Here is a 12,963-nt window from a genome sequence, read left to right as displayed (position 1 = left end):
CCTCTTGAGTGAGATGGGCGCACAACCCTAGAGTCTGTCAAGACTGGCCCGTACGGGCAGGGGTACCTTTACCTTTACTATGTTGAGGTCACCACCCCCAACTTGGTGAGGTGAGCTGCTTAGGCCACTCCTTCTCTCATGGAGCCTCAAAACTTCGATTGGTAGATAGTTTCATTGACCAGCAAAGTCTTTTATAACCAAACCTCTCCAAAGAACTGTATTGAACACCCCCATCTTTATGGAGCCTAATTGTTCAGGGAATTTTTGTTTGAACTTTTGCAGATTAAATTTGTCTCCCCTAGAAGCACACCCTTTACTAAGATTATTTATGCACATGAATTCCTTCACAGCTTCCAACATGTAAGAAGTGGTACAGTATCCCACCCACTGGCCATGCCCCCATATGATGACGCGCCTTTTGGCTGTGTGCCCCAGTGACCACACAAGGTTAGTGAGCAAATTCTATCACATTACTTCTTGGGGTTTGGGGGGGGGTGGAAATTGTTGTGTTTCATTATCTTGTAAACTATCTTGGTGGGTTGAATTTTTAATGAAATAAACATGTTTATTGTTTTCAACAAAAAGGAGAGGAAATCTAATTATGTAATTTAGACGAAACAAAACATATGTTTGCTAAAACAGCTTTTGTCTGTTTGTTACACAATCTACCCTAGAGAATAAAAATGAAATAATCTGACATCAATCTGATATGCAGGACTGCACACTATGGAAACTTTCCAGTTGGCCCTTTTTAACCACATTGCATCAACATTTATCTAGGTTGCACAGAGTGGTTAACATAAGTACTTGCACACTGCCATTGTTAGCACCTTAGCTATGACAATTATACAGGTTCTTTTAATGTGTGTTCACTTTGGCACTCCTAATACTCTGCTTCTTTATAATGATTTTTTTGTGCTATCTAAGTGTTGTTTTATTAGTGTTCCCCATTTAATGGAAACTCTTAGTCCCTAGTGATACATCCTGCAATTACTGAACTGGTCATGTAAAGTCAAATAAAACTATGCTTAAGTCACTGAAATCGAATGTTTACAGTTATCACATTGAAGCAGAAGGCATGAGCAGTACCATTATCGGTCATCTCATTTCATTTTACTCATTAGTAACAAACGTCATGGAGGATAAGGCTATCAATGGCTATGTTACACATCCACTGTTAAAGGCAATATGCCTATGAATATCAGCTGGTAGAAATCAGAAGTGAGGACAGTGGTGCTGAGCTCCAGTTCTGCATATGTGCTTTCCACAGGCATATATGAAAAGAGGATACTGGATTAGATGGACCCTTGGCCTGATCCGGCATGACTTTTGTGATTGTACTTCATCCTGTTCTAAAATCTGGAATTCTTTAATTCAGTTGCATCACATGGATGTAGTTTAACGTTCTGTTTAAAATCAAGGTATAATTTGCTATCAACTTCAATCAAATAGTTTTACAAGATCACAGATACATATGCCCCACTTATCCGCAAGTACCATACAATTTTTCCTTACCTCACTGAAAAGGAATTCCAAATTTAGCACATTGCTCCCCAGGACTGCATTTTCTCCATTTTTTTAAGTCTAAAACATATTGCTGACATTTTTAGGGTGGTTATGGTGCCTAAATAAAATAAATGTGTAGAGAGCATTCTACTGCAGAGAATATTCACTGCAGTGTAACAGCAATTTCACATAATACCTTGATTATAAGAAAGGGCTACAACTGAGCTATCACAAAACACAGAGCCCATGAATAGAGAGATATTTGATGAAATAAAAAGTGTATCACTGCATCCATAGCTGTCAACCGTCCCTTATTTGGCGGGAAACTCCCTTATCCTAGCGCCATTTCCTGCTGCTGTCCCAAACTGATGATGTTTCTTAAATTTCCCAGGTTTCATGCTCCCCCGGCTTGGGAGGGAAGCAGCAGCTTGGGGTCCTCCACCTTGAGAGAGAACGCACACGAACTGCCTTGTCTCTGTCTCTCCCTTTTCCCCCTCAGGGGCACATCATGAGGAGATGGTTGGCGGTGGGCGGACAAGTCTCGCTGCCAGGGGAAGCCGGAGGTGGCAGCTGAGGAGGCGGCTTGAGGGAGGAGGAAGAGGAGGTGATGGGGAGGGATGCAGAAGGGCAGCGCTTCAGCAGCCACCACAGTGCCACAACCGCCTCATGCCGGGCTCGCGGGCGGCATGGGCAAGAGTCTCTCTCCTTCCCTCCCTCTCTCTCGTGCAGGGAAGGGCCGATGGAACTCCTCGCGCCAGGACGACGGCAGCCCCGACGTGCTGCTTAGCATACCCTCCAACCAGTGCGGCATCTTAATGTAGTGATTTCCCCCTCTGCACCCCTTTGTTGGGTTGCTGCACTGTGGGAACCACCGCTTGAGGCTTCGTTTGGCTGCTGGTTGACTAAAATCCCTTATTTTGGCTGCTGGTCCCTTATTTTTGAGGCTGCTGGTCCCTTATTTTCAAATCTGTAAGTTGACAGCTATGACTGCATCTTCTACTCATGTGAGTCAGATTTTGTTCATAAAAGTGGGGGACTCAAAAGCATTGCAGTTGTATAAGTACAACCATCTTTTAATATGAAAGAAATGAAAATTAAAAATAAAGCAAAAAAATATATATTGGAAAGCATTTTTCAGTTATGTGACTTATCCTGTATAAACCAGAAAAAGTAGAACTTTCATTTTTTGTTTTTGCAAGATGTATGCCCACAAATGGACCCCATTGAATCAGCCTTACCTGGAGCCATAACTTGTTATTCACTGCATCCCTCCCTGTAGCAATGCACTGAAATGTAGCATTCTGGCCTGCGTTGACCTCCACATCCCCAAGCCTCAAGAAGTGAGGAGATTTATCTGTGTGTAGGTGGGGAGAGAGAAAAATGTTACCAAAAATATGTTCAGACAAAAAAAGCCCATTTACTTCTCCCCAAAGATACACATTACTGCAGCCTTTGGTTAAAACTAATTTTTTACATGAAAGAAAATAATTGTTTCAACTCAAGGAGAGAGAACAAAACAGCCTTGATCTTTCTTCCTGCACCACACAAACTCTGCTCAAGCTTGTCAGACATGAATTAAAAGCGATTTGTAATAAGCCAAAGCGTAAAAGGATGTGGAACAAAAAAAAAAAAAGCCTAAAAACTCTGGAGTGAACTTCCATTACATTATACATAAAACCACTGCAATGAGAAACCACTGCATTAACAATACAAACAATCAGATTTAATTAACTCCATATAGTGTGATCTAGTGCCACGTAGACATCCCTGTCAGTAAATATCACCTGCACCACTAAATACAGCAACATTTGACCCACTGACAAAGCTTCTCATACTAACTGTCCTGCCTCGAGGAAAGCTCAGTGACAAAACCATCCTTGTGAAATATTAGGGTTGAAAAAGGCAGTGGTGGCAGTCGAGAGAGAAATATGCTACATAGTTTGCACACACATTACTCTTCTAAATTACCTGGTAACAGGCCACACATCAAGAGTCTAGGCTTAGCAATTCAATAGACTGGCCCAGTCTATTACCTTTGCAATTAACCAAACAACATTCAGTAATGCTATGCCTGTGTGGGGTGTGGGGGAAAGGCTCATGTTAATTAGGATCAAGGGCCATGTTTAAAAGGTAAAGGTAAAGGTACCCCTGCCCGTACAGGCCAGTCTTGACAGACTCTAGGGTTGTGTGCCCATCTCACTCAAGAGGCCGGGGGCCAGCGCTGTCCGGAGACACTTCCGGGTCACGTGGCCAGCGTGACATCGCTGCTCTGGCGAGCCAGAGCCGCACACGGAAACGCCGTTTACCTTCCCGCTAGTAAGCGGTCCCTATTTATCTAGGGATGTGAGATTAAGAGTCTCAAGCTTTAACAACTCAGCTACTCCACATAGATAGTTTATTTATGTACTGCTTTTTGGCCTAATGGGTCTCCGAATCATCTTCAAGCATGATTTTGCTGTTAGTTTTGATAGGGCTCTGCACACACTTTAAATGCCATTTGCTCAACATTGGTTGCTACAACACTTAAAAGTGTTATTGTTATATTGATAATAAGTTGAGCTAAATCTCACAGGATCATGAAGAAGCACATAGGTATTTTACAGATAGGATTTACAGAAGCTTGATTCTAATGCTGTTTCCCAGAAATAGCTCACTGGGTGGAACAGAGCCATTGTGCCAGATTCCCAGCAGGTGGTTGCTGTTGCCGACCAGAAGGGAATGTGGAGGAAGCAAGGCGTCAGGGCGGTCAGCGTTGGGCAAATGCACCAGCAGTGCTAAATCCTCCTGCTGGTGCATTTGCACTACATCAGTCTCTCTACCACCTCTCCCCTCTTCCTCCAGTGAAATCCACCTATTGGGAAGCTAGCCGAGTGGCATTACCCCACCCAGCAAGCCACTTCTGTTGTTCTATTCCCTCATTAGCTGGAACCCCAACTAATAGAAATCTTATGCATCTACATTTAACTATAAGCTACTCATCTGTGAATGTTGAGAAACATTAAATTAAGGTATTTAAATTAACAAGAAAACAAGATTAATTCACTGCTTCAAAGGTGTCATTTCCCCACTTTTTAACAATTTGTAAGAGGAAAAACTAGAGGAGGAGGGTGGAGGGAGGACACCAATGGCTGGATGATGGAAAAAGCAGTCAGACTATATTGAGCCTGTCTTGAAAAAGACAGAGAAAAATGTGACTCTTAATCATTACTTACCACAAGGGTAACTCAGAACCTGGATGTCATCAATGGCAATGTAGCCATTTCTTCCATCTGAGACTTCGGCCTCAAATATTACCTGTCAAAGAGAAAGAAAAAAATGTTTACAACCGTCACTGCTACAGAATTCCCATCAGTGCAGGGTGCAGATATAAGACAACACTTTTTCATTACAGCTGAACTTGCTGCTAGGTTTCACTCCTGAATTTAATCATTTTCACCATTCTTGATTTACACAAAGGTCAGCTATTAATTAAGGCTACTTCAGTGCCCTTGCCCTCTCATTCTGGCCTGCAATATGCAGAATCTTTAGAACAAATATACCATTTTAAAACAAAGCAAATATTTTCCAGTAAAAAGAGGGCAGATTTTTCACATACTGCCTAGGTGAACAAGGCCCTTGCATTTTCTACCTCAGCAATTCAGCTGAATACCACATTCACAGCGAAACTGAAAGTATAAGATTAATATGCCTGTACGTATCTTCGTTCTCTGTTTCTGCCAAGCAAGAGATAAAAAATGTGATGGAAGGAATAATAAAGGCACTGGTATCATAGCTCCTCTGATGCCTAGCCGAAATCCGTGTCAATAGCAGCAGCAGAAATGGTGTAATCCTCCGCAATAAAGGGATAGAGTTATCTCCATGCCCACCTGAACTCTGAGCACTGCAAGACTCCAGGGATGATGCAGAGAGAAGCATCAAGTACTAGAATTCAGGAAGTATTCAGTTTCAGCCCAAATCATGAGCTCTCAATCTCTCTCTGTGAGGAGCAAACATATACACCGATTTCTTGCTTGATTTTATTTTCTGTTGCATTAACATGATATTAACGTGCGTTTGCAGCAGGTTTTGATTGTATTTTTATATTGTTTTCTAAAGCAGCCAGAAAACACTGTGTGTGTGTGTGTGTGCGCGCACGCGCGCCAAAAACAAAACAAAGTATACCAGCATATCATCTTAACTGTGTAGTTCTGCCTTTGGGCATAGGGGTGTTGCTTTTTTCTTTTCTAATTGCCAGTGAAGGCTTTTTTTAACCCTTACTCACCCACCATTTCACTGTGGTCTTGATACTCAGGCAACCTTCATGCAAAAAAGGCCAGTTTAATTAAATGCAACATTTCCCCTCAGTACAAACTGCAGGAGGGTGATCCAGATTAGGGCCTCCATGCTGACAATTATGAGAGGGGGAACTGACACTGAGGTCCCCCCATTCCATTCACAGAGCTAAAATTCCCAGAGTCCCCTGGACAGAGGATTTGATTGCTAAGCCACTCTGAGAGTTGTACCTCTGTGAAGCGAATAGAGGTCTCATAATATCTCTCAGCACCTTTAAAAACTATAGTTCCTAGAAATCTTTGGGGAACCCCTAAGAGTTAAGCAGGGCTGGCCCCAGACACTTTGGTGCCTGAGGTGAACCAGAAATCCTCCCCCACAGGGCCGTCTTAAGCATATCCGGCACCATGGTGCCAAAATCCCTCCAGCACCCCCCCCCCCCCCGTTTCCAAGAGTTGTCGAGATTTTGCCAAGCCTCTGTGGGGATCACTCTCCTCCTGCGGAGGCTTGGGAAGGAAGCTGCATGCCCGCCAGCCATATGGTAGACAGGGGACAGCTGGCGGGCGTGCAGGAAAAGGGGAGGCCGCAGGCAAAGCCATGAGCTCCCCCACTCACTGGGGCGCCCCCAGATGCGTAGGAAGGTCAGGTGGTACCCAGTGCAGAATTTTTTTATGGCACACCCCCCACTGATATTTTTTTTTTAAGGGAGGGTTACACAGAGTTTTTGAGCTTTTTTACCAATACGCCCACCAGGGATGCGAGCACTGATTTCTCTGGCAGATCAGCCTGTTTAATGCAATTAAGCCCTGGAACAATGCTAGCCATGCCGCCTTGCTTGCTTGCAAATGCTTTGCAAGAAGGGAAGAGCCCAGCTTGTTCAAATATCCATGTCTACAGTGCAATGCAATATTAATGCGGAAACACAAACCCCACAGCAGCCATCACTGGAGGAAACTGTTCTAAAATTAAGGTGGGGGGAATATGCAAAAATATTTGGAAGGAAACTGGAGTGAGGGAACCACTCGCCCCCCCCCCAAAAAAAAATTGACAAAAGGCTCAAGAAAGTGGAGTCTAGATTTAGGCTGAGTGGACACCATACATTTAAAGCACCTAGAAAGAGCAGCACCCAGGAAGCTGTAGTTTGTTAAGGGTGCTGGGAGTTATAGCTCTTTTGGGACAAGCTACAGCTTGGAGTGTGTGTGCTTAAAAAGTATGATATGTATACAGGCTTAGATAGTTTTAATAGGGAATATAACAGTTTTATAGAGGACAGAGATCTACCAACAGTCCAAAACATTCATAATCAGGTATCTGAAGAAGCGTGCATGCACACCAAAGCTCATACCATAACAAATTTAGTTGGTCTCTAAGGAAGGATTATTTTAAGGACTTTTTTAGGGAAATTTTTTTTTAAGGACTTGATTCTTTTAAAGGAATTTTTTTGGGAAGAGTTTTTTTGATAATCTTTTTCAAGATTTTTTTTTTTAAAAAAACACACCTTTTTTTGTTAAGCACCTTTCATCAATGGGAAAAATGGGAAATTCTTTCATTCCTGGAAAGGCAGGCCTCACATAGAATCATATAATTGAAGAGTTGGAAGGGACCTTGTGTCTAACCCCATGCAACGCAGGGGAGATCTTTTGCCCAAACGTTGGGCTTGAACCCTAAGAATAAGAGTCTCATGCTCTACCGACTCAGATATCTGTGGGTCCAGCACTTACTAAAGAAAACAGCTACAGTGAAAGTTCGCATTTCATAATGGGATTATTGTGGTGATATATAGTCAGAAAACAAAAAAATGAAACTTAATAAGCAAGTTATTGATCTTTTGTCAAGTCCAATAACAAAAATAAATAGTATCAACTACTTTTACATTATAAAAATTAATCTTTTGCTGCTTTAAAAATAATAATCAACAAGTTTACTCTACCATGACACCATGAGCAGTGAACATTTTTAGCTTCTAATTGGTAATTGGCAGTAAAAAAATGCAAAATTAAATGACCCTAGATTCATAAATACCCAACCTTGGGCTGACTTTCATAATCATATCTGTTCAGTGGCCAATGTGGAAAAGAGGTGAGAGATGGGGTATATTCTATATACACAGAGACTGTATTAGGATCTCTCAATAACAGGATATATTTACTGATCAACTTCCAATCACCAAGTTTCTCAGCCGAAACATAAACGATGGAAGAGACACCACATGCTTCCCAGAACCTTTATAAATTGTGTATTATAAAAGTGCATAATCAATATGTTTCTAGGAGTGTCATTTTGCAGCTTGTTTCTTGCATCTTCATGTGTTCTATTTAGGCATTAACAATATACAAAGGGGGCTAGGAGAAGAGAGAAACATACTACCTTTGCCATCCCATCACCCTTCATGAGGTAGATAATGAATTTATGAGGTGGGATTAAAAACACAGATTTTACAGGATTCTAAAATGTGCAAGAACCTTCCATGTTTACAGGAAGCTGCTTGTTCTACAAGAATGGGGAGGAGCTTCTGTGTTTGTGTGCTAATGTAGAATTAATTTAATTCTAGATCAGAATACCTGAATATGTCTTTGTTTGTTTGTTTGTTTGTTTGTTTGTTTGTTTGTAAGGTTTCACACAGACTCATTTAAGCAATTAAAAACATTCTGGAGCATATAAAGCTTAGACTGTCACAATCCAACGTTTTGTGTTTATTATAATCCATCTCTATATACTACTTAATATCACCCCACCAAAGGAATCATAACAGAAGGCTTACATCCTTTCTTTTAGAATTTCTTTGTTCAACAAACAAATCAATCCCCAGTTCCAGTCAATCGAATGTAAGAAGAGAAGTCTGGTCTAACTAGAGACAAAACCACCATCATGAACACAGAATTTTACTGGAATGTGTTAACATTTTATTTAAGAATGCAAAATTCAAGAGTTTGCTTGGTGGTAACCCAAGCTAATAATTTTTACTACAAGTAGAATGGATATAATGATTATAGTACATTACAGCTTTACACTGAGTATATGGAAAAGCCGACATGATTGCATTGGCAGCAGTGAGATGAGAAACTCAAAACTTGAGATAAAAAGACAGGCACTTGACAAACCAGGCATCGCCAAAGTGGCAAGCAAAATGGCTAATTGAACCACTAGCATTTAGCACTTGGTTAAATGATATGACCTCCTCTCATATCCTCCTGTACTCTACTTGATCCCAACTGCTGAAACGCAATAAATAACCCTTCCTCCATTTAATTCCCCTCCTGCACACTACTTGAATTTTTGAAACCAATTTCAAGCATTGCTAAATTTTCTAGACACTTAAAAAAGAAAGTTAAATGGGGCCCTTAGACACAAAAGCCAAGGCAATATAAATTAGCTAAAATGGACTTCAGAACTTTTTTTAAAAAGGGGGGCGTTCACTGAAATAAAGTTCAAATCTAACATTACATAAAACATTTTAAAATGCTAATGAGCACCTAAAAGTATAAAAATTTTGAAAAGTAATTTTAAAAACGAAAAGGGCTTGAAAATTGTTATCAAATTTATTTTGAGTTAAAAAATGTGAAAGAGCCAACAACTTCCAATGAATTGAATTGAGACAAATCAAGAGAGTGATTTGCTCTATGTTCCAGAATTGTTCTATGTCTTATATGTTCAGAAATTCTTTTTTCCCTCCAAAGCAGAAATGAGGCTACATTCAGAAGTGAGGAATGGGGATAATTCTAAGAGTCAAAAAGGCTAAGTCCAGACTTCAGAAATTGTTCTAAGCCCATTTTTGCCATGTTTCTTTGGCTCCAACAAAAGAGTCAAAAGCGGAATAGGTGAGAGAAAATCTCCCAAAGGGGAGGCTCTAGAAGAGGACACTCATTACCTCTCTTCTTATATTTTTGTTCAGTCTAGAAGTGGGAGAACCATGGAGAGATGACACCAACATTAATAACAGAGGCAAGGTCTCATTTATGTGTGGTTTGGGGAAGTCTAGCCATATTCCTATAGTATCTCTACCAAGTTCCTTTGAAGTTCTCAAAATCTGAGGTTCTTGCTCGCCTGGCATTTCCCTTCCCTGTACATTGTCTTTTATCTTGTCTCGTATGCCACCTTCTGAGAACATGAGATCATTTGCAGCATTTCTGTATAATTGTTAATCCTTTAAGAAGCCATCAGCATCAAGGCAGAGTGCATTTTTATCACAATTATTTAAAATGAGAATGTAATATAATGAACAAACCATTGACACAATGCTTCATTCATTGTTGATCAGCTCTATGGTGGATCTTAAAAGTATAAGAGAGCACCCCTGCTCTTCTCATTGTGGCCAACTAGCTGCCTATGGGAAGCTCACAAGCAGGCGATGAGTGCAGTAGTATCCTCCAGCGACTAGTATTCAGAGGCATCCTGTGTGAAGAATTAATTTTGTCTGCCCTGTATATTCCAGAATTCAGCTTCATCGGATGTTGGTTTTAGTGTTATGAGAGAGGGGAAAATATTGTTTTTTTCCACATCACGCATAATCTTATTCACCTCTATCATGGCCCCCAGGGACTGAAAGTGGAGGAAGAAGAATCTCTTGCTTTGTTGAGCCCCACACAACTTCAGAAAGTTGAGAGCTGGGAAAATTTTCATGCTGACAAAACTCGCTCTACCCAGGATACAAGCTTTGGGGGCTCATAGGGATCTCTCAAAGAAATGATCATTAAGGTAAAGGTAAAGATACCCCTGCCCGTACGGACCAGTCTTGCCAGACTCTAGGGTTGTGCGCTCATCTCACTCTATAGGCCGGGAGCCAGCGCTGTCCGCAGACACTTCCAGGTCACGTGGCCAGCATGACAAGCTGCATCTGGCGAGCCAGCGCAGCACACGGAACGCCGTTTACCTTCCCGCTAGTAAGCGGTCCCTATTTATCTACTTGCACCCAGAGGTGCTTTCGAACTGCTAGGTTGGCAGGCGCTGGGACCGAATGACGGGAGCACACCTTGCTGCAGGGATTCGAACCGCTGACCATGCGATCGGCAAGTCCTAGGCGCTGAGGTTTTACCCACAGCGCCACCCGCGTCCCCTAAATGATCATTAGAACCCCCTAAATTATCACATGTTCACTTTAAACCAAACTAATCCCCCTGGGTCAGTAGCCGCAATGGTAGTACTACAGCTGCACAGAGATGGAAGGAAGGGCCTCTCATTACTCTTGGCCCCTGGAACACTGTGGAGCATTGTGGCAGGAGCCAAAGACCTAATGCACCTTGGAAAATGTATTTTCACCAAGGGCTACTGCAAAGGAATTCCATTAGGATCAGAAGAAGGAAATAGATTTAGAGGGCAAGTAAGCCAAAGAAGACTGTGAAGGCCTTGTGGTGACTGGATATTTGTAAGAACATGCTCACATAATTTTAAGTTTCAAAAATAAGTATAGGACTAGTAATCAACATACAGTGGTACCTCGGGTTAAGTACTTAATTCATTCCGGAGGTCTGTTCTTAACCTGAAACTGTTCTTAACCTGAAGCACCACTTTAGCTAATGGGGCCTCCTGCTGCCGCTGCACCACCGCTGCACGATTTCTGTTCTCATCCTGAAGCAAAGTTCTTAACCCGAGGTACTATTTCTGAGTTAGCGGAGTCTGTAACCTGAAGCGTATGTAACCTGAAGCGTTTGTAACCTGAGGTACCCCTGTACAAAGGAATTACAGGTGGCCATGATGTGTGAAAGGCTTGGAAAAGGGTGGTTGACTATGGAGTGGGCTGTGGAAAAGAGCCTGTATCTCGTCAGAACGCAATATGTCATTGCTCGTTTCCTCCATAATACTGACCCCTGGGCTTCTATCACCTTATCTTAAAATATACATTTAATTCTACACATGTGCAAATACTTTGTTCTCATCACGCGACAGGTCTTTCTTTTTGGTTGAGGATTTATTTTCTCCTGCTAGGCTCTACATCATTAAGATGAGCAGAAAGGCAGATTCCACAGCTAGCCAAGTTCTAATTGTCCTTATCATTTCAGCAGATCATTCAGCCAGCAAATCATCCATTTCTCTCCAGCTACAGGAAAAGATGGATTCTTGCTAGCTTAATTATCCGAAGCTTGATCTCAGATGCAGGTCAGTTCCAGTGCCTGGTGTCAAGGATGGTGTTAAGGGACTGGAGACAGAAGGGACTGCCATCATGACAGCACAAAAGCCAACTTACGCTTCAGCTAGGAAATAAAATGAGTTTTGTCCTTCATGCTGATTTTTCCTCACTTCATTTCCTTCAAATTTTGATCCATTCTGACCTAATTCTTGCAACTCCGGGAGTATTTCTGGACTATTGGCTGAATTACTAAATACAGAATATATCTTATATTTTAAGACATCTGAAGAACACTAAGGACAATGAGAACTAAAAATTCTTAGGATTCTCTCTTTAAATGTAGGCAGTTTAAAGACTCTATTATTACTATTATTACTATTAATTTCATTTGTATACAGTTTACATTTTTAAGGGGGGGTGGAATCTCAAACTGTTTATAACACATTAAAACATCAAATAAAACAATCCAGAATGAAATGTTACTGCAAAAAATAAAATAAAAAGTATACTGTACATTCAAAGCACCGTAATTAGCAGGAAGCAAAAAATTCAAAATGAAGCATTACAAAGGAGGTCAGCTCATTTAACACAGCAAAGTTAACAAAAAAAAAATCTTAAACCAACTCAGAAGACTGTAGCTCTACAGCCTCTCATGTTTCAATGCAATTAAAAGTCCAGCTGAGCATCTCCTTCAGAAGCAACAAAACTGCTGGAGGAGAGATGACGACTGATTTGCGCTTCCCATGGTCCTCTGCAGCTGCACTGTTGCAAATGAAGCCATGGTTTGGCCTCCCATGTTATCCAGGCTTATGGCTTGTCTCGTCCAGACAAACTACAAGTTCTAAGCTGAAAAATAAACTAATTACAGCTCATTGTTTTTCTGGGGAGATACAAACCATTAGCCTGGGTGTAGGCAATATGCTAAGCCAAACATGGCTTCACTCACAACAGCAGGAGGACTAGAGGAGGAGCAAAGAGACCATGATTTTTTTTCCTGTGAGTTTATGCTTAGCCACAGTTTGGCTTGGCATTATGTGTGAACTGGGTCTTTGAGAGCTAAATAGATTGGAAGCAATTGCAATATACAGACTTTGGAGCAGCACAAGTTCCTTCCTGAAGCAGCG

The 12,963-nt window shown here is 41.5% G+C and overlaps 1 protein-coding gene across 6 annotated transcripts in view; it reads right to left on the bottom strand.

Moving 5' to 3' along the window:
• PTPRK (protein tyrosine phosphatase receptor type K) overlaps window positions 1-12,963 on the bottom strand; it is a 326,009-nt gene that overhangs the window by 160,331 nt on the left and 152,715 nt on the right. For all 6 annotated transcript variants that reach the window (XM_028723365.2, XM_077926014.1, XM_028723373.2 and 3 more), the window contains exons 4-5: window positions 4,719-4,800; window positions 2,745-2,860 (exon numbers count right to left, since the gene is read on the bottom strand). In XM_028723365.2, coding sequence (XP_028579198.2) covers window positions 2,745-2,860; window positions 4,719-4,800 — 198 coding nt within the window. The remainder of the gene's footprint in view (window positions 1-2,744; window positions 2,861-4,718; window positions 4,801-12,963) is intronic.

The sequence above is a fragment of the Podarcis muralis genome, chromosome 3 (assembly GCF_964188315.1).
Source record: "Podarcis muralis chromosome 3, rPodMur119.hap1.1, whole genome shotgun sequence".
NCBI lineage: Eukaryota > Metazoa > Chordata > Lepidosauria > Squamata > Lacertidae > Podarcis > Podarcis muralis.
The sequence above is the reverse complement of the archived record's forward strand: the minus strand, read 5'-3'. Positions and strand labels throughout refer to the sequence as shown.